The sequence below is a fragment of the Chenopodium album genome, chromosome 26, assembly GCF_948465745.1.
Source record: "Chenopodium album chromosome 26, dcCheAlbu1.1, whole genome shotgun sequence".
Lineage (NCBI taxonomy): Eukaryota > Viridiplantae > Streptophyta > Magnoliopsida > Caryophyllales > Amaranthaceae > Chenopodium > Chenopodium album.
In genome coordinates this window covers 10099133-10124874 of record NC_137859.1, presented here as the reverse complement: position 1 = coordinate 10124874, position 25742 = coordinate 10099133, and the positions used below count along the sequence as shown (strand labels likewise).

Sequence of the window (25742 nt, the reverse complement as noted above, 5' to 3'; positions counted from 1 at the left end):
GTTTAATATGTCAAAGTTGGCATTTTATTTTTGTTACGAGTCAGATTTGGAATTATGTCTAGGCCAAGAGTGCTAATCGAGTTGATTAACTCGTGAGCAACCCTAACTCGACTCGGTAAACAAAAGGTCAAAACTTGACCCAACTCAAAAAATTAATGAGCACTAGTTGAGCAAGCTCTAACTCGACATGATAAATTCATGAGCAACCCAATACTATACTCCATATATTTTATTAATTAATTTGTTTTTTGAAAATGAAGATGTTACCTTTTTTCAAATAAGTTGACAATTGGAGTACGTTTATACAAATTTTTTCAAATAGAAAGAGTAAGTTTCAAATAAAAAAAATAAGTACGGTAATTTTTTTCTTTTCAGTTTTATCATGTTAGGTTAGAGCATACTTAATCAACCATACAAAATTAACTCCCATGACAAGTAACATAATAATCAACCATACAAAATACCTAATAAAATATATTTACTCCAATTCAAAAAACCAAAATTATTCAAGGTTTAACGGCAAACAAAGCTAAACACCATATAATTCATGATAGATCCAAGGATATTCTTATTAACAATGAGAAAATACAAGCAATATAATATCTGTGATTTGGTAATATATAAGTGAAAACTTAAACCATGTTTGGATAATAATAAAAGGAGAGGGAAGGGAAAAGAGAAGAGGAAAGGGAAAGGGAGGCAAGGCCGTGAGGGGAAGGAAAATTGGTGAAGGTAAACTTTCTAATAGATTATAAACATATTCTTATGCCTTAACTATCATATTAAGCTTTTAGTTGAGATAATCCATTACTATGATATTAAGAGCTAGCGTGGCACAAAGGTCACAGGTACGAATCTCATCCACACCTCCTTTCAAAGTGGAATATTAAGGGCTGGGTATGGTGGTACCCATTCTACATCCACAATTCAAACATATTCATCTCCTTACATGGATACGTATTAAATTTTCAAAGTTCACTCTATTTTATCCTAAATTAAAAATTATTCAATTACATTTAATAAGTTTAAATGAACAATTAAAATCTCACATTGCATGTTGTTGTGTAATGACTCTAGACACCACCCATACCATTTTTTGTGTTTAAAACCGCACTTTATTATTTTGGACAAGTCACACGTGTACGTGTCCACAGTAGTCATTGTACCAAGACCACCATCTAAAAAATTCTAAGTACCATTCCACTGTGAGGAAGTATATTTGTAGGGTTGTGAGACAAAATAAAATATCTCACAACATAAAATAATATAGCAAATGTACTAGGAAAAGGGAGAAAGGAAGAGAGAGATAGAGAGAGTGAAAAAAGGGTGAGGTAAGACCCACCTTTTCGTCAGAATTGGCTTCATGTGCAAAAAGGACAAAAAAAAAATGGGACCACAACTACTGAGAGTAGGGGTATTCTTAAATCGGTCCGGGCCGAACTTGGACCGGACTGGACCGAATTTATCGATCCGGTCTTCGGGTCTTGAAATTCATTTTTCCGGTCCAAAAACCTATAAAAACCGGTTTTGGACCAGACCGATTTTTTTATTAAAAATTTGTGTGAAACCTTAAATAATGTTTAAAATTATCATTATTAAACTTAGAAAACTTTAAGTTTATAAGTTTTTTTTGCACTAAACATACAAAAAAAGACGTAAAATGACGTTACAATATAGCTTTTCCAATATTTTTTTGTTTTTTCTTTAACTTTATTAAAAGTTTAGTATTCTTTTTAAAAAAATTCTCAAATCGGTCCAAAGCGGTCCGTCCGGTCCGAGTATTGTACCGATTCTTTTGGTCCGGTCCGGGTTCGGTCCTAACTTATCGGTCCGGTCTTCGGTTCTTAAAATTCTAATTTTCGGTATTTGGTCCAATCTGAGTCGGTCCGATCTGGTCTGGTCATGGACCGATGATTATCCCTAATTGAGAGTATACTTTGTACCATTGAGGATTTTTATAAGTACCAATAAAACTGTATTGAGTACTGCTGGGAGTGTATTACCACTAAGCTCTAAATGGTATTATTTGGCAGCCTAATAAGACATTTAAACCTTTTTCAAAATACCACTGAAATTATATTTTATACCACTGAGAATATGTTTCATTGTTTTGTAGCACTGAATGTAAAATGACAAAATTTAAATCCTACATAAAATAATCAACTTACCCCTGACACTTCTAAATTTCTCTCAACCCTCCGTTTATATAACCTCTTCCACTGTCACAAACCCAGCTACTGTACCCAATAACTCAGTGCCCACATCAGCCGCGTGTACACCGTTCCTCTTAACCAACCAATCACCTTCACCCTCAACTCCACGAAAAACTTCCCACACTCGATCATTCCCCTCTTATTACAAATTCCCCATTCTACCCCTCATAGATTCTTTCCAGAATCTCTCCCTCGGCCTCGCACTACACACTTACATCCCTCCACCTTCAAACGTGCTCCTCCTCTTCTCTCTCTCTCCTCAACTCAACAATGGAGTTTTCAGCTTAACCTCAAAATATCTTCCGAACAATCCGAAGAACATTCTAGAAGTAGGAGAGGGAAAACGATCGGAAACTTTAACTTCTCTGGTGGTTAACGGCGGCGATGGCGGCTGATTCGCCGAAGAAGACGGCGATGAATCAAGATGAAGTTAAGGTTGATTTTGCTGGAGGAAGTAGTTTCGAACATTCTGGAAGTAATAGTAGCAACAATGGCGATTCTTCTGGTAATTGATTAATTAATTAAACTTTCTAATTTCAACTTCATTTTCTGCTTATTTTGATGTTTAATTGGTTAGAAATTGTACTACGAACATTAAGTTTATCAAAAATTGCAATTAGGTTTCATTGTTTTGTTTTGCTTTTGATGATTTTTGTTTTGTTTTTACTTGATAGTTGTGAGTTGTTAATTTTTTTGGCTTATTGTTTAATAATGTGTAATTTGTTTTTGAGCAACGGAACGTGGCCAGGTAATGTTGATACTTCATGATATAATTTTAGATTGCAATTTGATGATTTGTTTCTTCAGTTTGACCTCATGACATTTATGATTTGAGTTAATTTGATTTGTTTAAAGAGAAAGTTGAAAAACAAAGTTATAATTGAATTACTGTATTGGTTCGTTCAAAGTCTTAGAACAGGTTTGTTTTTGACTTTATTTGCAATCGAGAAATTTGTCATTATCTTTCCATGTTGACAATGTGATTGATTTTTCGAGGTGTTTAGTGTGCATGATATAGAACTTAAGGATTGCACAGAAACTTGTACAGAACGGGCGTATAGTGGACTAGTAGGCTTAATCACCCAAAATCATGTTATACTATGCATTCTGGAGGTTGACAAAAATCATCTTTCTTCTACAAACTTATTGTAGCTATCGTATTCAATTAAGGTTGGAACGTGGAATCTATGAAGCCACCTCCCCTAAGAGAATCAGAGTTTTCCACCCTTGCTATTAGCATGAAGTATCCATGACTACCTCACTTCTAATTCTAATTAAGATAATCCACCTCCACTAAGGCACTAACCTTGCTCAATTTCCTTTTGCAACCCCAATCAACATTAAAGGCCCATTTGGTTGCTGGTAATAAATGGTAGTATTGGGGTAATGGAAATGAATTTTAAGTGTAACTTAGGAAGGAATTTAACAAATTCCCATGGTAATGCAATTTCATCCTCAAACTTGTGTTTTGTTCATTTTTTTCAATACCACTTGGGAGGAGGTATTAGCCTATTAGGTGGGAATGAAAATTTCTAAGGAAAATTGGTCCATTTGGGGTGACCTAGCATTACTGCATTATCATGGGAATGAATTATGATTTTCCTTAACAATTTACATACAAATCCATTCCCATTACCATCATGTTTGGCTACGTACCAAATCGGTTGTAAGTGCTACACATTAAGAAGGTGATGAACCTACTTAGTCTTGTATAGCTCTTGATTTATAGGGTAAGCTCTAGATGAAGATAATTTTAAAGACATTTAAACTCTTTTTAATTTTTTGATGGGGTGTTATTACATTATTCTGTATTGTGTATCATTCTACAGGGTGTTTCCAACTTTATATTTTTTATGCGCTGGGCATTTTTATTAATTAAATCCACATGGCACCAACAACTTCATGATAAATATTTGTTACTAACTGAATATTTGTTACTAACTTTGTAATTAGATTGCATTGATTTAGTTTTGCAAATTAAACATAGCTCACACTCTGTCTTCTTTTGCATATAACCACTTATGCTTATTACAATCTTAAGAGGTGACTGAAGATCAACAATGAAAGATTTTGGAATTTACTATCAAAGTGGCACACCGTGAAAAAAGAAATCTTTTACCAATGACTCAATGAGCCATCTAATCCTTTCTTGATGGTCGTTAAGGAAAGATTGTAATTTCTGAAGGAGTTGACAGTTGACACTAATTAGTCGTATAAAGAATTGGAATTTATACCATCAAAGTGGCACACTGTTAAAAAAGAAATCTTATACCAGTGAGCCATCAAATACCTTCTTGATGGTCATTAAGGAAAGATTGTAATTGTTTAAGGAGTTGACACTTGACACTAATTAGCCCTTTGATCGTATAAAGAAAGTACAAGGACAAGTCATCTTATAAGCGGTGTCAAGACTACAAGGGCGCCATGTGGGATTTTTTTAAAATGCTGTACACCATAAAATTCTAAAACTCTAATGCACCATATGAAATATTCTACTCTGTCAATATGATCTCTAAAGTGCTCACTTCAATCACAACTTTTAAAAGCACTCCACTTTACAGCCACTAAACAAAAACCATCGTCCAATCTTTACATTTTTTCTTGCGCTGAATTTATGGATCATTAACTAATGTCAAAAGTGTAGAACTTTATGTGGTACTGTGGGTGTTTAAATATAGAGATTGGAAACTATTAGGAAAAGAATATCTTGTGTCTTTAGTAATTTGGGATGGGATATTTATTGTCATGAAGAATTATTTGTAAAACCTGTCATTAGGACAATTGGAGGAGCAAAAGAAAATTTAAAACCAAAATATGTGTATATAACCTATTAGTATCTCTCTAATATAAGGATTTCACCTTTTTTTTTTTTTTTTTTTTTAATAATTTTATTTAAATTTGAAAAAGGTATGATTGAGCAGCACATTATATATATTAGGGGGAAGTAATAGTATATTTAATACATCATTAGACTTGCCAAGATTCTCAATTATTTTAAAAGGATAGCACCTATAGAGGATAAGTCAAGGGTTTATGGTAATTGAGAAAATAAGGTGCTTAAGTCTAGGTTAAGTCTTTAGGGTTGTGGAAAAAATTCATTCGAGAATGATTTGGATGGAAGTTCTTTACAAGGGTTTGATGTCAGTTGATACTTGTGTTTTTGTCTAGGCTTCTATAGGTAAAGCTCCCAAAAACAAATTAGTTCCCCAGAGACCCTAAAATATATGAATTCCTGCATCATCACAAGCCCTGAAGACCTTCAACTCCACTCTTGTCGCCAATAAGCAAGAGTGCCCATAAAACTCCGCTTGTACAGCTAAGTGCTCAGAAGCTCTGTCCGCGCTTGCGCTCTTTTCCCCAAATAATTTAGTGCACACCACACGGATTTGGTGTCAAAACACTCACAAGGACAAGAAACAAAGAAGATAATAGATACCACCTCCGTTTCTTTTTAGTTGACACGTATTCCGTTTCAGGAAGTTTTTTTTAGTTGACACGTGTCCTTTTGGGGTAACTTTTTTACCTTGCATTTACAAGCTACCCCACTTGCTTTTTCATTCTCTCTCACTCTCTCTCATCTCCTAACATATGTGCCTAATTCAAACGCGTCAACTAAATAGAAACGGAGGAAGTATGATTTATATCTATCGAACATCTTGGTGTAGTTATCTGTTGCATTGTTTTCATATTTGAAAGATTTGTTATTACTAACATTTCTGATTTACACTGCACTATCTTTCTTTTGTGAGCTTATTCTGATAATTGTATTTTTGTTGGTTTGGTTAGCTGGCAGGAGTTTTTCTAGAGTGAACACTTTACCGGCAGAAAAGACACATTGTGGTAAACTAGAGCCTGATGTGCTCCCTCCTAAGTTGGAAAGATCAAAAACTGAGAGGCAACAACCTAGAAATATACTCGCTTCAGAAGCGGCACAAATTTTTGATAACAACATTCCTGTCCAGCAAAAGGTATAATATTTAATCTGTGATCCTTCTTGCAATTTGCTATCTGTTTGTATCTTTATGCATGCTAATTGTTTATAAACATTTCACTGGGAAGTCAGGTGACTAGTTGTTCAGGCTTGTATGTATTGGTGGATCTAGTAGATTTGGTAATGGGATGTAAATATAAATGAGATAGGTTTTTTAAAGTGGAGTGGTTCCTTATAATTGCAATTCTAAAGCTCATTGGTTATTATAAAACTTTCTTCTTTTCAATACAAACTGGGACAAAGTGCATCCCTGAAGGATGGTCTGGACTTGCAATGTGTACTGTGTTTATCGTTTTGTGTAATAATTTGTTTAGTCTGTTGTTGTGAATTTGTGAATACTGCTATTTTTCATGCTTATCTTTTCTGTGTAGAATGTCTATTTTTGAGGTTGGTAATTCAGATGCTAATCTTTGAAGTGATGTTGCGAGTTTTCCCAATATGTTTTTTATCTCACAAGGCCAAATGATTTATTAAGTTTCATCTGTCATGGATGTGAGATTATCTTAAGTTGGATCAATGCTCTTTGTAATATGGCTATAATATAATAAGCATTAGAAAACCAGGATTATCTTTTGCAAGTGAACAACCCCTTTTTAATGTAAAAAAATCCCACACAAAGTTGGGCAGTCCTCTTAAGAAAAGAAGACACTTGACTGAGGATGAGCCCGAAGTCTCCCTCAGGAAAACACCACCCTGACCTCTAGCAATCCACCGCCATACCCTGAAAGTCAAAAACTAATTCTAAACATATACAAGCCAAAGGAAAAGAAAAATCTGCAGCTTAAAAGTACTAAGTACTAAGCCACTTTAATTCCCTAGCTGACCCATTCGTAGACGTCATTTGCTTGAATTGGTCTTTCAAATTCCTCAGCAAAACAACAAACTGACCACAATGCTTCATTGTCTGTTTTGACTCATCTAGTTTAGGTAGACAGAGTCACAGAGGTCTCACTGGCAGCATATATTACTTATCTCTTGAATTTTGGAAGCCTTTATTATTCTAGGCTTCTAGCAGCCCACTTCAAAAATTAATTCATGCTAACGCTAGTAAAGTTAACGATAACGTCTTTACAGCTACAAATACAAAGTGACTATAATAATATTAAAATAGCAAATTTTGAATTGATAATAAGGTCTTCTTTAGTACTTTTCACATAGTGAACTGTTTACTATTTGCAGAAAGGAGTGAGTCTTCAGTTATTAGGGCATAGTCAACCAACAGATAAAACTATGTTTAGGGGGATTGTAGCTATTCCAAAACAGTGAAATCCCAAGAACCTTCTGAGTAGCCACCTTTAGCCAATTGTAACTAGATTTGCTAGCAATTTGTTTGTTTAGATTCCTCAACTTGCCTTGCAGACACATATTGGACAAGCAGGTACTCAATAATGAGTATGAGCTCTTCATTATGTTCTTAGTGCATTTAAAAAATTTGAAAACATAAATTTGGACTTATATTATTGAGATCTTGGGAAACTATAGCAAGCCTAGTTGATAAAGAAAAACACAGTGTAAATAGTAATGAAGCAGTGGGAGAAAGGAGAATTAACAAATGTAGCTAAAGTCACAAATCTGGACTCTTCAAGACCAATATTATCCAACTAGAAAAGATAAACTTCTCCTTCTCTTGCTCGCTGTTCCTCTTTCTAATATGTAGTTGCTCTTGCAAAATGAACCATGAGAACTTTTGGCTTTTAGATGAGTTTTGTGAAATGTGATGTGATCTATTAATTGGGGTTGACGATCTGTCTCATGGAACCCTTACAGATATCCTGATTAATATATCAAGTAAAACTTTTTAGAGTTTTGAATTTTAGATGAATATCTTGAACATCTTGAAATTTATTTTCACGGTTTCAAGAAACTTTGACATTGAGCCATTGTACATGAAGTCTATGTTTGTTACTAAAGGAGGAAGGGGCATGCATATGGAGTTTTAATTATGCTGGATTGTACACTTAATAGTTAGCTATAAAAAAATTAATTTAATGAGGCCTTGAGGAGTTACCCTTATGGAGCCCTTCTAGAGTTCGGAACTATTCAATTGAAAGAGATGGAAAGGATCACAGAATGGTTAGTGTGGAAGTTCATAAATTTTCTGCCTCTACTTTGGTATGTGCTAGATTTTCCACACAATTAAGTGTCCGAATTTTTTCAGATTCCTCCATATCACATCACTTGTCAATTTAGCTCCTATTTATGGGGTGGTGGGTAGGGGTATCATAGCCACCCTAATTTCTATTTCTCCACTCTTGTTGCTTTAGAATGCCAGATCACTTGCGCAAGATCATTGGGCACTTTAAAATGCTAATGGAATGACATTGGCTGCTGTAGATTTTAGAATATCAATGCAACTACTACATAAGCCTAAACGTACATTCATTAACCTAAAATAACATAAATTTTTAAATTTTGTTTCACTTGTATTTGATCCCTGGTTCTACTGTTATTTTAATTGAGCTTTCATCTTATAGTTGTTTGTCTGTAGGGAATTCTTTTCTCAGTAGTTTGAAATTAATTTATATACTTCTTGTCAATCGGTTTTGATTTTGGGGCTTGTGTTGTAACCTTGAAAGTTTTGCAGCTTCAATTGTTGAACAGGATTGCTACGGTAAAAGATGATGGGACTGTGGAGTTTGAAGTTACAGGAGATGTTGATTCTCACACTTTCGGTGGTGGACCAACTGATCTGTATACTGAATGTGCTGATGAAGAAGAATCTCCTGATGCGACTGACCTTCAGTACATTCCACCTCTTCAAATAGTTATGCTAATAGTTGGTACCCGAGGAGATGTGCAGCCTTTCATTGCGATTGGTAAGAAGTTGCAGGTGAGAATTACATCCATTCCTCTGTTCTATGTTTGTTGTTGGTGTGCTCTTACTATGACTTCTCTATGTAGCTATATGGATGAGGTGTCAATATATTTCTTTGTTAATTATTTGTTTTTCAATTGTTATTTCATTAAAAATTTAAATGTGAAAAGAGATAGTATATACTTCCTCCACTCCATTTTACCAATAGGATTTTGCACTATTCATACTCTCTTTTCTTACGTCATATTGTGATATAGTCATGTGGGATCTTGTTGGATTTGTCTCTATTTTTACTTTATTAATATCTAGTTTATATAATTTTTTCTCATAACACAACTAAAGATAACAATTTAAATTGTGCACTGGCAAGCGTGGAACTCTTGATGTTAAAGTAAAATGGAGAGAAGGAAGTATTACTTAATTGTAAAAATAGGTGTGGTTGAAGATAGTGGGGTGTTTTTTTTTTTATTTTTATTTTTTATAATGAATGTGAGAGGGTGTAAAACCATAAGTTTTTGGTATTGGAAAGAGATGTATTAAGCTAATAACAAGGCCTCTGAAATAGATAAAATTAATTTAGGACAATTGAAAAGGAAAGTGTACAAATTAATTTGATGTGGGATCAAAGGAGTAACATTTTATTTAATTTAGTATAATAATGAGGGTAAAACTAGTATATGAATAGTGCAGAAGTCCAATTGTTGTGATTATTAATGAACGGATGATGTACAATCCCCTATTAGCTATTAGTTGATACTCTTAATAGCTAGTTTTCTAACAAGGGTGCGATTCGTAATTAGTTTTATAATACTTTAATTATATTGTATTTACAGAAGATGGTCTAAGTCATTCCATGTTTATTAGAGTTATTTCATTTCCCATAAGTCACCCATCTGTGTGAGGATCATCAGGTGATGGCTATATCATGTTCTATATAAAGTCATCCTGATGTCACTATACATGTCTTATGTATTACCCTCTTTTTAGAATTATGCAGCTGACGTGCTGTCCTATAGCTGTTTTTTTTTCTACATGTCTGATAAATTTCTCTTATCACAAAGAGTGTATGTTGGTTGTATTTTCTGGCTGTTAGATAATAGAGAAGAATCTCTGTTCTATATGACTTAGTTAAGCTTCGCTTTGCAGGATTATGGCCATCGGGTTAGACTGGCCACTCATGCTAATTTTAAGGACTTCGTTTTGACATCTGGACTGGAGTTCTTTCCTTTAGGTGGTGACCCAAAGGTTCTTGCCGGGTGTATGTACCTAATTATGGCTCTTCTTCCTTTGCTCTATACTATATTTCCCCCCTTCCCCCTCTTGTGACATTTCTAATTGCATGATTTCTACTGTAGCGCATATATGTTATGTGGGGATCCTTTAGTAGGGTAAGCTCGAAGTGGAAATAATTTCAAAAAATTTTATTCTAGGGAAGAAATTTTCCATTCCCACTAGTTTGATATCATTATCATTTGTGATTCTTTTCCCTCTTGACATTCTCTTTCACTCTTCCCACTCTTCTCCCCTATCCTCAATATGAGTGAAGAGCCACTGGAGCCTTGCTGGCAGTGGAGAAAAAGGGAGTTGTGAATGTTGCATCGTCTGCAGAAGGGGGCACAGTTCTGTGACAAACTCCATCAAGAGTTTATCTACTGCAAGTTAGTCCGAGATCTTTTCCGGCAACAGCTGGTGAAGGGCTTGTTGTATCAGAGTTTATCATGTGAAGGATGCGGTGTGACGTTAGTCATGACATGTCGCGCTGCATAGAAGCACCAGTGGGGGTGAGGTGGTGATGTGGGGACGTGGGGTAGTGCTGTAGTGGTACCCATAGAATAAAAATGCGGTATCGGTCGCGATCGCGGAAACGGTCGCGGTATCACGGTATCGGAATTGATGCGTTTGTCGCGGGATAGGTCGCGGTTGTAACGGCAGAATTTTGTTTTAAATTTATTAAACCAAAATTTATATTTATGATTTTATTTTGTTTTATAATTATTAATTAAATTTAAGGCAGCTAAATTCGAATTTCACTAAAGTAAATATGAATACACACTACACATGGTGCACAGCTGTACAAGAGTACTAAATTAAGGTGCACAGCTGTACAAGAGTACTAAATTAAGGTGAGAGGAGAGGTCTAGAAAAGTATCATGTGGTGTTTTTCAATTTTTTTTTGAAAAAATCCTGCCCCACTATCCCCACCTACCCAAAAGAAGATTATTTAAATAAAAAATCCTGCTAGCCCACTCTCTCTCACACCTGCTCAACTAGTTTCTCTCTCCTCTTTTAAGAACTCTATCGATTTTAATGGAGGTTTCTCCATTTTTTTCCCTTTCTTTTCCTTAAAAAGGAAGTACTTCATTGGAAGTTAACCAGTTGTGAGATAATATCGGTCGATGCGGGCGAAATTTAGCTCGTATCGGTTGAATCGGCCGAAAACTCGGCGTTTTAAAAAACACCGCATCAAATCGGGAAATCTCGGATCGGTAGGCTTGAATTCCGGTACATACCGGCCGCATTTTTATTCCATGGTGGTACCTCTCTTGGTGGTGGAAGTGTGAGAATGATGGTGATGGTATCAATGTATCATGATAATGAGGAGAAAGTGAGGAAATTGCTTAATGGGTATTTAGGGTTGCTATTTTTCCCCTGTGGCCTTATGTGATGTTATTTAAGGTAATTGTTTCTCCTTATGGTCCTGTGTGATGGCAGATGGCCTATTTGGTTGTTTACCCTCTGATGCAATTCCAATCAAACTGTTAATTGGTAACTCTAATCCTAGTATATGTTGCCCCGTTTTTACTCCCGGAGCAAGGCTTCCCCTTAAGTATGAACAACTTATGGGAATGATGTGTGTACCTAACCTGTCTTTTCAGGTATAGACAGTGTTTCTAGGTTAGATATTTCTATTATGATCCCATTCAAGATTGCCTTTTAGAAACATTTTGTTTGGTGTGCTGATTGTATCACTTGCTTCAATCTTCATTTCTTGCTTCATCTACTTCACTTGCTTCTCTTGGGAGGCCTGGACTTGGGAGATTGGCTCATTCCTGTATTTATTTTTGGAAGGGGGTGGGGTTGGGGTAGATTAAGCTGACTACTAAACAGATTGCATCAAGTTCCCTTTCTGTTGGAGGTTTTGAATGGTATAATACATGTGTGTACAAGCAATATTTTAGCTCTGTTTTTGTATATTGACTCTTGTTTGGATTTTATGTAATATTATTGTTCTTATAGCTGATTTGTTTGTGCAGACATGGTTAAAAATAAAGGCTTTTTGCCTTCTGGACCTTCAGAGATACCTATTCAGCGCAATCAGATGAAAGAAATTATATTCTCGTTACTCCCAGCTTGTAAAGATCCTGACATGGATTCCAATGTTCCTTTCAAAGCGGATGCTATCATAGCTAATCCCCCAGCTTATGGTCTGACAACTTTATCTTTGTTTAGCTCTTTCTTTATTTTGGTGATTTCCTTTATATTTCTTCTGTTTGGATTTACAAGTCTTGATTTTAGCACCCTGAAATTTTGTTTAGTTTACATTTAGCACCAAAAAAAGGTTTCAGATTGAGAAATTCCAGAGTGTCTACATTTGAGGGGAGACATGTGTGTTACTTTTTGAGGATGTCTATACTGGGATATGAATGTAATCATCAAGTCTCTATCAAGACCAGAAGGCTTTGACTTCAATTATTTTTCTTCGATGGACTAGAATAAAAAAACTTTGGGCTCGTTAAGCCAGATATGAATGTTCTTAACATGGGGTTATGGGGTAAACTTTTAGTCTTACAGTTATCATAGCAGGAGGGCAACGTGAGTCATTGGTGAAATCTTAAATTCTGGATGTTTGATAGCTGAAAGGTTAGAAGAGCTCATACATTTTTGGTTATATTTCTTTAATAAACAGTTGTTTCTAGTGAAACCGTCAGGCAATACACAATTTTTTTGAGTAGGATGAAGATTTATTTGGAAATTAATGCTAGACTCAGATAGAGTTACTTGACTTTAGAAAAATAATACTTTTATTATTTTTAAATTTGCATTGGGAACTTGAATAGGATTGTGAGTTTGTGACTGATTTTCTATTCTTAAGAACTACTTCGTTTTTTTTTTACTGATATACACTCAGCATTATGAGTAAATATGAACTTACCAGTTTATGTAATTGTGTATCCTTCGGACCTAAGTTTCAAGCCAATGAGATCATGTAATTTGCAGGGCATACGCATGTGGCTGAGGCACTAAAAATACCAATTCACATATTTTTCACTATGCCCTGGACGTAAGTGATTAAAACTTCATAAATACAGTTTTACCTTTGTATGTGATTCTTTGAACTTTTTTTCATGCATGTCTTCATTTTATTGCTCTTATTAAAATTTACTTAATGTATGCTTATAATCAATTAATGTAATTATCTTTTTCTTTTTGGGATAATACTAGGCCGACTAGTGAATTTCCACATCCTTTGTCACGTGTCAAGCAACCTGCCGGATATAGAGTGCGTGCAACCTTTGCAGTCAATCCTTGTATATATATATATATTGGTAGTTTTTTCTGCATAGCACTTAATCTTGTCCTATTTTTGCAGCTTTCTTATCAAATTGTTGACTCTATGATCTGGCTGGGAATTAGAGACATGATAAATGACGTCAGAAAGAAGAAACTGAAGTTGCGCCCTGTAACATATTTAAGTGGTTCACAAGGTTCAGAATCTGATATTCCACATGGATATATTTGGAGTCCGCATCTTGTTCCTAAACCTAAAGGTGATACTGCTTTGACTTTTTGCAGCTAAGAACTTTGATACTATCTATGCTATTTGATCCATTAAATCTTTAAAAGTCCATCAAAATTTACTTCATGTTGATTGGGTGCTCTTTTTAACTTTCTCCCCTTGCAATTGAGTATATGTTAGTGATATTATAATTTTTAATGCTTGGGTGCAAATTTAATGTGTTGAATTTATAGAGTATACTCTTACCTCTATTGTATCTTTTGCATTGCTTCATTTGTTACCTTTGATTTAGGGAGTTTTGTCTCTCTAACTTTGTATACCGTTTTTGATAGCTTCATTTGTCCAAGTAATATCCAGTTTCATAGAGATACTTCAGTGTCTTTAATTTTGGAGAGTTAAGAGATAGTGTTTATATATATAAAAAAAGTTACAGAAGACAAAGATGACTTAGAAGGAAGAAGCTAAACAGTACAGGATTATTTTTTTTTTCCCCCTTCACTCTCCAGGACAATGTTGCATTCGATTGGGCCTAGAATTAAGTTGAGGAGGAGAACTCACATGATAGACTCTTAAGGATGAGTGGATGACTTCTAAATCTGTGTAGCCAATCAAAATTTTGAGGATTAAAAATTTTGATTTTATTCTTGTTGCTGTGTGCTTCCTCCACCCCAATTTAAGTATCACAGTTCCTTTTTCATTTGCCAATTTAATTATTTTATCTCTTTATATGGCATGATCCCACTAATACAAGTTCGGATCTCAAATACTCTCTCTTTTAATACTACTAGTCCGTTTCATATAATTTGCAACATTTGCCAAAAATGGATGTTTCAAATTATTTGCAATATTTTTTTCTTTTTCAAGCTGTCATTTCTCGCCTCTGCACATGCATCTCTATCTTTCTCTCTCCATTTGACGCTCACAAACAATTTTTTGCCTAGGAGTCCGTGCAATTCTCCAAAGTTACAAATAATAAGAAATGGAGTTAGTATAAAAATTTCTCCATTATTTTCCGCCGTAGCTACTTTTCTATTAACGTGTAATAGATAAGCCAACAACTTGTCACATAAAACTTTGTGCAAACTTGGTGTGACAGGTAAATTGGGATGGAGGGATTATGTCATCCATTGAAGTCTGTTGCTATGACCTGGTATATGAGACTTAATACTTTGGTGCCCCTTTCCCTTGTTTTTTCCTTGACATCTTAATCAGAGTTCAAATGAGCTTACTGTTGAGCTTCTAGTAGTATTATGACAATCATGTACCACCATGTTTTTATGGCTCCATGGTTGGTGAATATAGGAGCTTATTTTTAGTGACATAATCAATTCAGAAACTATGGGAAGTATCATCTGTTGCTGCTCTTAAGTTTTCTTAGACTTGTTCAACAGTTATCGGACTGGGGTTGGTTCTGGTCGTATTCAGGTGGCTAAACACTTTTGTTTCTGGTTGGATCCTTTTCAGTTGCACACGGGTACCACAATTAAAATTTTAGATGTTTGAAAACAAAAGAAATAAAGTTTTGGGATTGAGGTTGCACAAGATAGATTCAAGTTATCTCGGTTCAGGTCATAATCGGTTATGTTGTCAAATGCTAGGCATTAGTCAAGGCAGGTAATATTGGATTAGCTTGTTTTAGGTACAATTCCGGTAATTCAGGTTTGATGACCAAATATGGGTCAATGTTGCTAGGATTATATTTCTTGGATGTCATGGCCTTAACTAATGCAGTATTGATAGCCTACTTTTGTAAAGTGATTTGGGTTTGGCTGTTGAAAGACCATATGATAAGTCTAGGAAAGCAATATTGCCTGACAACTTTATTTGACTGTTACGGATTAGTATTATTAAAACTTAAAAGTAGTATGACGAAAGAGCATGAATTTTAAAATTTTTTGATGAGTATTACTTTCTTTCTGTCATGTTGCCATATTTCAATATTGGTGGTCTGTCAAATTCTTTTTACATTGGCGTTGTGCTTTTTAATCTCTTTCTTAGTTCTGTAATGCATTAGTGAGGATTGGCAAATTGATTCTTCTAGTATCTGAAGATTTTTGTTTTGCTTTCTCATTTGTTTTGAATTTTTGATGATGTACATTATCTTTATTCATGTTCTGTGCTTGCAGATTGGGGACCCAAGGTTGATGTAGTTGGATTTTGTTTTCTTGATCTTGCATCAAACTACGAACCTCCTCAAGCTCTCGTAGATTGGCTTAATGCTGGTCCAAAACCTATTTATGTTGGATTTGGCAGTCTTGTAAGTGCATCTCACTGACTATTCTGTTCACAATTTATTTATTTATTTATTTATTTTTTGGTGTGTGTGTGTGTGTGTGTGTGTGTGTGTGTGTTTCTAGGGTCATGTTTTAACTTAATAATATGTTTACTAGTATTTATATAGCCTTGATGCAAGGGGTATAACAATCTCCCATACATTAAAAATCGGCTGTCTTATCTCAGAACCAACTAAAACTAGGGAAACAAATTGACACTTTACATATTTGGGTTAAAATAAGAGCTGTACCAGCTTGAACATGCATCTCACAAGTTTACACAAGTTTTACCCTCAATTTACTGAATTACAGTATGACTTTAAGATAACAGCCTAAGGCTTTTTATACAGGCTAATGAGCCCTAAATTAATAGAGTTTACAATTGCAATAAAGCGATATCTTGTTTCTAGGAGATTTGAGTGGCTATAAGAAAAAAGTGGATATAGGAAGAGAGAAATGGTAAACTGGTGGTGGAAGAAGTAGGAGAGCAGTAGTGGAAAAGGAGTAAGATGGTGAAATGCGTATGCTAAATATAGAATAAAGCGGTACAAAAAAGGAGGGTGTCCTTTAACTTTGAATAAAATTTCTAAACTCAACAAGTTTTCATGATATCCAATTATCCATATCAGGTGTAGTCTTCCACAATGTTTAAAAAAAAACTCAAGGCACGCTGAAGCGATAAGGGTTATGCAGCTCTCAGTGTTCCAATTTGATGAGGCGCATTATATAAACAGTTGAAAAAAATTGGCAGAATTTTGCTTCAGGTACGCCTCGGGTGCGCCTAATTAAATTCGCCTCGCCCAGGCCAAAAAAAGCGCTTACCCCCTATCGCCTTGCGCCTCAGCGCGTTTTTTCAAACACTATTCTTCCATCGATAGAGATTTATGTGATTAGAATAGTGGGAGAACTAATGCCTGTTATAGATTTATGAAGAAACCTGTCAATTAACATAATCAACTATAACTTTAGACTTATAACTGTAATAAGAACAAGGCTAACTCCCATCAAGAGATGAAAGTAAAGAATTCTCGCTAATGGAGATAAATTATCTAGAAACACATTATGGTAGCCAGCAGATCTAAGAAAGTACTTTTTTTTTTTTTGTTTGAATAGATCTAAGTGGGGGTGCTAAACCTTCGAGCCGAGCCCGAACTGTGGTAGGCTCGGCTCGAGCTCGATTCTCACAATGGGGGCTCAAGCTCGAGCTCGAAGCTCGACGAGCTTCAGAAACTTAAGCAACTTAAGCTCGGCTCGAGCTCGAGACCTCAAACCCAAGCTCGAAGCTCGGCTCGAGCCCAAAGGTTTTGAGTTTATTTATGCTCAAGCTTGAAATCTGATCTGGCTTTAAAAAAAAATCAACTTTTGGATTGATTTCAACCCTTTACTCCTGCCATAGTTGAGTAGACAACGATGACCAACAATCGAGGATGAACAAGAGACGGTGAGCACTAATCGATGGCGGGGAAACGACGATAAGCACTAATCGACGGTGAGTAGATACGATAAGCACTAATCGACGGTGAGAAAACGATGGTGAGAAACTGATCACTAATAATCAATAGTGAGTAGACGGTGAGCACTAATCATCAGCCGTGGAACGATGGAGAAGGTTAAGTCGTGCTTGCTTTAGTGTTGGACAGGAATGGGAGGAATGGGATGACGGCTGTGCGTGAGTTAGATGTGGAGCAATGGAGCTTTAGTTAGGGTTAAAAAAGTTATTGAGTTGTACCCCACTAACAATCTATTTTTGACAGTAGCACGCTAACAATCTAAAGGATATACATAAATGTATAAAATAAATTGAATATTAAAACTTAAATGAATGTGACAATTAAAGCAATTCTTAATTTCGTATAAAATTTATTAATAAAAAATAAATAATATTTTTAAAATTGTATTTTTTGTAATATATATATTTTAGTCGAGCTTGTTCACGAGCTTATCGAGCCGAGCTTTGACTTGCTCGGCTCGGCTCGTTAAGGTTTCGAGCCGAGCTCGAACTCGAGTTGAGCCTCGTCGAACCGAGCTTTGACTGACCGAACCGAGCTCGAACAGTTCACGAATAGCTCAGTCTCATTATCACCCCTAGATCTAAGAAAGTACATAAACAACAAAAATTGGGGATTAACATTAAAAAATGTTGGAAGCCCTATCATGATGAACAATTAAGACTTGGGTTTTAAGAGAGGAAAGAGGTGAAGAAGCGAACATTACTTTGGTTGTGTTTTGAGAGTTAATTACCTACTACAACCAGTGGCGGAGCCAAGATTTTTACGATGGTAGGGCACCGTATCATCTAAAACCCTTTTATCAAAGAATGCTATAAAGACTCAAAATTACTTAGCAATTGTATTTGTCAAACCTTTATTATTCAAAAATACATCAAATATTACCCCTATTCAAGGCTTTAAGCAATAACCTCGCTCATATTTTTTTTAGATCTTTTATAATAGTTTTGGAATTAGATAAATCTTTCGTATCAAATAGGATTATCCAAAATACTAATTATAAGGATTTATAACTAATAATTCAAGTATACTCGTACATGTAAAAAGAAAGGAAAATTTGTCTAAGAAAACATTTTAAAAGACATTTTTTGTCCGAGACAACCTTTAAAAAAATTTTTTGGCAAAGCCAGACCCTTTTAATTTTTTTTTTTTTTTTTTTTTTTTTTTTTGTTAAGGAAGACCAACCTCCACTTTCAGGCCATTGACTACCGAATCCGGCGTTGACTCACATGTGACTTGCACATGGTCCTTATTTCTCCTGTGTGCACCCCTTTTCCCTCAATTTTCTTCACATAAAACCCCTTTTTATCTTCAATTGAATCCATAACCAAAAATTCTCCCCAATTTAGGGTTTGGTAGTGATATTCGTCAATTTAGAATTGGTGGGATTGATCTTGTTTGCATTTAAGGTCAGTAATTTCTCCCCAATTGTTCGAATTCTATCAAATTGTAAAATTAGGGTTTCGATTTTGGAATGGATTTGGGTTTGATTGTATAGAAATTGCTTGCAAATATGGATTGATTTGAAGACAAGAGATGTGGGTGTAGGTTTTCAGGAAGGACCATGTGCAAGTCACGTGTGAGTCAACGCCGGATTCCGGTGGTCGAAAGTGGGGGTTGGTCGTCCTTAACAAAAAAAATTTTTAAACGGGTTTGGCTTTGCCAAAAAAATTTTAAAAGGTTGTCCTAGACAAAATATGTTTTTAAAAGGTTATCTTAGACAAATTTTCCAAAAAGAAATGTTCAAATTATAAGGATTTATAACTAATAATTCAAGTATACTCGTACATGTAAAAAGAAATGTTAAAATTAAACTTGACTAGTTTTCAAGTTTTGAAAGCATATTATTTTATCATCAATTTTATTATCTTAGGTAGAAAATTAATCTTGCCCAATGTGATCAAACTTTTATTTGGTAAGTTTTTGTGTTATTTAGGAAATTGGATAAAAAGGACATTAAGAGAAAAGGAGAAAAAAAAAAAAGGAGGGGGGGGGGGGGGGGACAATAAGAAGAATAAACAATGAGAGGGAAAAAAATAACAAAAATGTTGGGCAAGAGATTAGAACCCATGGCCTTTGATTGAAAAGGTAAAGCTCTAACCACTAGGCTACTAGTAAGCTGTAACATAATGATGACTTTATATTCTATTTAAACAAAATTTTGACAGACTTTTTTTTTTTTTTTTTGCAAAAATGTGGCAGGGCACGTGCCCAACCAGGACACACTGTGGCTCCGCCACTAACTACAACGATTGTCTTCATAGAAAAACCATTGTAGATCTTCCGTTTGTTATGTGACTAAGTTCTTGATGGAATTTTAAAACTGTGTTAGTTTAAACTTAGTTATCCCTTTGTGGACGCTTTCTGCTTCAGGTATGCTAGAGAAGAGCCGATGTAGTTAGAAGAAATTAGATTAAAACAAAGATCTGATTTTTCAATTAAACAGGTAATGTATCTGATGATTTGATACTTACTGTCTACTGTGTAAATCTTTCAGTTGCTTAAATCTAAAATATAGTTTCACAGTAAACATTATGGAATGATAAATTTGCGATGTTAGACTCTTAAGTCAATGGTAGTTTAGAATTGACTGATGCTGCTATATAAAAATTAGAGTTTATTTGTCACGCGAATTCATTAGCTTCTTTTTAGTGAAGCCATCAAATTAACTTCTAATTGATACAATCCAAGTGGCATGATGAATGTGGTTCAACACAAATAAAGAGGTACTAAGTATGTCAAAAGTTGCCTGAAGAAGCTGAAAAAAAAATATGTTTTGGAGTATGATCAATATAGCAAATTGAAGTTGCTGAGGGCTTGGGAGTTGCATTTAATTTTATTACCTTTTCCTGTTTTTCACTTTTTGGTAGGGAGTGGGATGTTTTAGTGTAGGAAAACTAAAACATGGTAGTAAATGAGAGAAATACATTTGAGTTGCTTTTTATGATGGATGTGGCTGTGTGGGCTAATAAAAAAGCAGTATAGTGTAATGGATTCAAGCAAATAATAGTCTCACACACAGCAAATCAATGGAACAGTAAACTTAGAGGAGAAAGATGGCAGCTTTCATTCACAAGAAACAAGGTTTTTACAACGATAGGTTTAGCCTATCACTCTCCACAGTGAGTTTAGGTCACAACTCTCCAAGGGTTTTACTCACTGCAATGTCTGCCTTCTCTCTTTTCCTCCCCTTTGTTATATACACATCATAAGAAAAAAGATGCCCTAATTGGCTGCTGAGTTTGTCTTACTCTTCAGCTGTCCTTCCTTCTCAGTTCTTGGGTGGTGAATTTCCCTGGAATCTGCTGCCAGTGTATTGTTGTTAGTGCCACACCCTTGACTGGGTCTGTATCCTTGTCTTCTTCTGTGGTAGGTATGGACCACTTAGGGTTTAGCTCGGTCTAATACATATAGGTAAATAAATGGCTAGTCTAAGAGAGGTATTAGCCCAAAACCAATTGGCACATGGTGGAGTAACCCCTTGATACAAAATGTGGTTATTCTCGCGCCTCTTTACAAATGTAGGATGAGTCACTTGCACATTTATATAATGGAGGTACTTACTAATGAGCTTATTGAGGCAAAATTAGCTTATTTGACCAATATTAGTTGATTAACCACTTTAATAAGCTGATTGGGGTGTTTGGTGGTGAGCTGATTCAAAGAGCATATTCCATCAAATAAGCTCATGTTTCAATGAGCTCCTTAGAGGAGCTTTTTCATCAGCTGATTCAAATATTTTAGGTGAAATTACAATTATACCCCAATTTCATCCAATACCCTACCCCTCAACTACCCATTCAATGTCCTTATTGGTTAGTTTGCATATTCAAACAATTTCAAGCAATTAGCTATTTACCAAACACTTTTATACAGTCAGCTAGTAGGCCTATGACACCCAGTGATGTACCATTTTAAGCAATCGGCTATTTACCAAACACTTTGTCATACCATGCGACATGAGCCATAATGATTTTATACAATCAGCTAATATAATCAGTATGTACAATCAACTAGTCAAAATAAGCAAACACGATTTGCTTTCAGCTTTTCACTAAACATGGCAAATATGTGGGTCTTAACTCCACTTAACACATGTGAGTGTCTTTGTAAAGTTAAAAGGGAAAGTCCACTATCCTCATTGAGGCTAGACATCTAATAGAGATCATTTAGACATTAGCCGTAGGATTGAAAGCCTAGAATAATAGTCGACCAAACCTAATGATTACATGTTAAATATTAAAGAAGATATGAAAATAAACCTGCTGAGATCAATTGGCAATTGGATGAGTAGCATTATTGACTTATAGGTTAAAGGCGATGGGATCTTAAAAGCTTGGGGTAAATGCCTTATTAGGAAAAGAGCTCTAATGTTTTGGAGAGAAATTGTTATCTACTAACCTTATTGGTTCTCTATAAAGTTTATTTATTTATTTTATTTCCTTTTGATTTCTTTTCTCGTTGTCTTCTTATGTGTGTGTGCGTGTGAGGGGAGGGGTCCTTTATTGTACCTTTTTTGTGTAATCTTGTATCTCACTTATCTTGCTTTTATCACCTCATTACTTAGCTATCTAGCTCCACTAAGCTAAATTGATCAACTTAAAAGCAATGATGTGGCTGGCAGTCAATGGGACACTTAATGGGGGTTGTGAGATTATGATTTAGAGAATGATCCTGAACATGACCGCTGAAAGCTGTTGTTTGTGTTGAGAGTGGAAGGGAGATGACAGATTAATTCAACCTTGTGTCATCATGTATCTCAATTATGTGGCTTATATTACCCCCACCAGCTTAGCTATCTTAGCTCCTTTTAGTTTGAATGATCATCTTAAAGCAATGATGTGCTGGGCATGAGATAGGACACTTAATGGGTTGGAAGATCTGAACTAGGCAGATGGGAGGTGCTGAGCCTGGATATGACCAGAGATTTATTCATCTTAGTATGCCTGATAGATTTATTAATCTTAGTATGCCTGAAAATAATGATATGAAAGGGGCTTCACTGAATGCAGGTCATTAATTGATCTTGTGTATTGTTATCTAAGGTAACTGTTTGGTTCATGTGTGACCGAGTTTCAATTGATTGTCCCACTTTGGAAATACAAGTTATGAAATTTTAACAAACTTTTCCTAGCGAAAAATTTTCACTTATCGTCAGCTGGTTATGAATGGGAACATCACTAAGGGCCTTTTTAGTGGTATTGTCATTGTGTCTTCTTATTTCTATTGCTAGCAACAGATACTAGATTTGATAGATTGGTTTGGTTTTTACACCCTTTCAGACACCATATGTCAACCAATTTGGGCTTCTGATGATCTCCTTTGAAGGCTTGTCATAAATTTTATGCTTCTTAGTAGTGCGTTGAAGACAGTATATTCACATGAGATTTAGTTTCAAAACTTTCAATTTATAATTTCATACTCTGAATTTTGAAAAATATAAGCCAGGAGATAGCTCATTACTTTAGCGATCTTCTGCATCTAACCAATTTGTTTTAGAATAAACCATCACTTAGGCCTTATTTTCAGTGGGTTTGCTCTTTTTTTTCCAACCTAATTAAGAACTTTTTTTTGGGTGTTCTTGCCTTCTGTTGTTTCCTTTCATTTTATCTATACTGGAATTGAGGAATGCAGGATTGAATACTTTGATAAAGTCACAAAGGATGTATGTTTTTATGGTTTTCTATTGGCAATTGACTCTGGGTAGTATGAGAGGATGTCAGTGTTCAAGATAATATCTGTTACTCTAATAGTCTATTCCATGAGCACTGAGTAATATGAGAGCTAATAGGTGTTGAAGGTTAATTTGCTTCTATATTTGAGGTGTTTTTTTTTTTTTTTTTTTTTTTTTTTTTTTTACATCTTGCTATTGACCAGCTACCATCAACCTTTTCTGCTTGAGGCAGTTTTGATGCGTTATTTCTTGATGCTGACTGTTTTTGTATTGTGCCAGCCTGTACAAGAGCCACATAAAATGACTGAAATAATTATTGAAGCACTAGAAATTACTGGACAAAGGGGCATCATCAACAAAGGCTGGGGTGGTCTGGGTGACTGTGAGTCGTTTCTTCATCATTTCTCTTTTCCTGTAGTCCTGTGCTGGTGGAGTAGTCTTCATTATTACCACTTTCTATAATCTGTTGTTCGAGTACTGATATAATTTGTCAATAACCACTTTCAATAATCTGGAGCAGTCTTCATTATTACCACTTTCTATAATCGGTTATTCGAGCACTAATATAATTTGTCAATTATATATCAGTGGCTGAAGCTAAGGAATCTATATACCTACTAGACAACTGTCCACATGATTGGCTGTTTCCACATTGCGCAGCTGTGGTATGGCTCAAAATTCTTTTTACCTTTTACTGTATTTGTGATACTCAGATCCCAGTCTACAAACTAGGTTTCCTGAAATTAACCATTTCTATGTTATTTGCTTTTAGGTGCATCATGGTGGTGCAGGGACTACAGCTGCAGGCCTCAAAGCTGCGGTAATGTGGTTGTCTTTCGTTACAACTATAAATATAATGCCTTTTGATTGTCGTTAATACCTAATTATGTGCTCTTCTTTATGTAGTGCCCTACATCTATCATACCATTTTTTGGTGACCAACCTTTTTGGGGTGAACGTGTGCATGCTAGAGGCGTAGGTCCTCCACCCATCCCAATTGATGAATTCTCACTCGACAAGTTGGTTGATGCGATAAAGTATATGCTGGATCCACAGGTATACAGGGATATTGTTTTCTATTTTTTTTTCCTTTTCCTTGTTGCGTTAGGAATTTAGGATGGTAGCTGTTGTTATGAACTTTCCTCGAACATTTTGCCACTTTGATAATTAGGTTGCCCATGCTTATTCACTCATTAATTAAATTAATATTATTATAAGAGGAGGTTATGTAAATGATTGAGCTGCATCATCTTGTAGAGGGTTCATGAGCGTTTTCCTGTTTGTTTGGAATTTGCTGCTGTCCTCTATCCCAGACTTTTTATGGACCTAATGATTGGCCTGGTGAGCCATTGAAGGCTCTGTTTTCGGCCCTGGTATCATACGTTCAGATGCTGCTTTAGTCTTTTAAAGTAGATTTTCACATAGTAAATGTCAAATCTGAAATTTTGTACATTTCCATTGTAGTTTTGTATTCCTTGGTGGCTTGGTATAAAGCATTCTTGAACATTTGGTATTTACTCAACACAATGAACTCCTTCAAAAACTAATAATAAATAGGTTTATAAAGCTTTAAGGTCCTTTAAAATTAGGGAGCTTTATATGTACAGAGTCAAAAGTATTTGTTGCATCTGCACAATCAATTGTTTTCGGGTAAAAACTAATGAAAATGCCAAGCTTAAGTTAAAATTACTAAGCTTCAAATAAGCATTAGTATCACTGGTCTATCATAAGCTCCAAAATTAATACAATTTAAAAAAAATCAATGTAAGGCTTTTACATAGCCCTTAGGGTTGCGTATAGTAGGAATCTTCTAACAATTCATTTATGACGGACCTGCTGAGTCCAGGTGTCAATCTTGCTCTGCAACATGTGACATTTGGTCAAATAGGTTTCTGGTGCTTTGGTATGATAATAGTTATATAATAAACGATGCAGGTGAAAGAGAGGGCAGTTGAGCTTGCAAAGGCAATGGAAAACGAAGATGGTGTAACAGGAGCAGTGAAGGCCTTTTTCAAGCAGCTTCCTCGTAAAAAGGCTGATCCTGATTCAGCTCCTGAGGCATCCAGTGCATTCTCAATAAGCCGATGCTTTGGTTGTGCTTGAGTCTCGGGTGACTTTTTTGTTTGTCCACCATGTATCAATATTTGCCAATACCTTTACTCACAGGGAAGAGAGGAGAGCAAGTTCTGTGAAGTTGTTGATATTGATAGTGCCTGTTTGGCTGTTTATACAAGCTTATTAAATTTTCATGCTTTCTGTAAACTGTAAATTTCTATTTATTTATTGTTGTTCAAATTTTATTTATTTATTTGTGTAAGAGAGATTAAAGAATGTAGTTTTTTTGGTTTTCATAGACAGTTTGTTTACCCCTTTTGTACTGGGGGCATATAAATGTACGCTTCATTAATCTCAGGTCCTTTTGTTGTTTCTTTGTGCCGAAGCTGGAACTGTGATTTACTTTTAGTTGCAAACTTGGAAATACACAAGATTTTTCCCTCACGCAGGCTCTCAATTGTCATTTCTTGTTCGT

The 25742-nt window shown here is 35.3% G+C and overlaps 1 protein-coding gene across 2 annotated transcripts; it reads left to right on the top strand.

Moving 5' to 3' along the window:
* Positions 1-2399: 2399 nt before the first annotated feature.
* LOC145616343 (sterol 3-beta-glucosyltransferase UGT80A2-like) lies at positions 2400-25639 on the top strand. 2 transcript variants are annotated; one of them, XM_081671049.1, is made up of 14 exons: positions 2400-2718; positions 6000-6181; positions 8789-9034; positions 10166-10277; positions 12274-12444; positions 13238-13301; positions 13463-13520; positions 13611-13788; positions 15884-16014; positions 23492-23594; positions 23801-23877; positions 23985-24032; positions 24119-24268; positions 25148-25639. In XM_081671049.1, exons 1-14 carry the CDS (start codon positions 2598-2600, stop codon positions 25313-25315), a joined length of 1809 nt encoding a protein of 602 aa, XP_081527175.1. In that variant the 5' UTR covers positions 2400-2597; the 3' UTR covers positions 25316-25639. The 2 variants fall into 2 exon arrangements, with proteins under 2 accessions (XP_081527175.1, XP_081527176.1); XM_081671050.1 differs by having other exon boundaries at positions 2578-2718; positions 8806-9034.
* The last annotated feature ends 103 nt before the right edge of the window (positions 25640-25742 follow it).

Bases quoted from the DNA above. Each gene is read 5' to 3' on its own strand.
- LOC145616343 (XM_081671049.1), top strand. From the start codon at position 2,598: ATGGCGGCTGATTCGCCGAAGAAGACGGCGATGAATCAAGATGAAGTT. The intron at 12,445-13,237 runs GTCTGACAACTT...TGTAATTTGCAG, and splicing joins AGCTAATCCCCCAGCTTATG to GGCATACGCATGTGGCTGAG. The intron at 24,033-24,118 runs GTAATGTGGTTG...TTCTTTATGTAG, and splicing joins CTGCAGGCCTCAAAGCTGCG to TGCCCTACATCTATCATACC.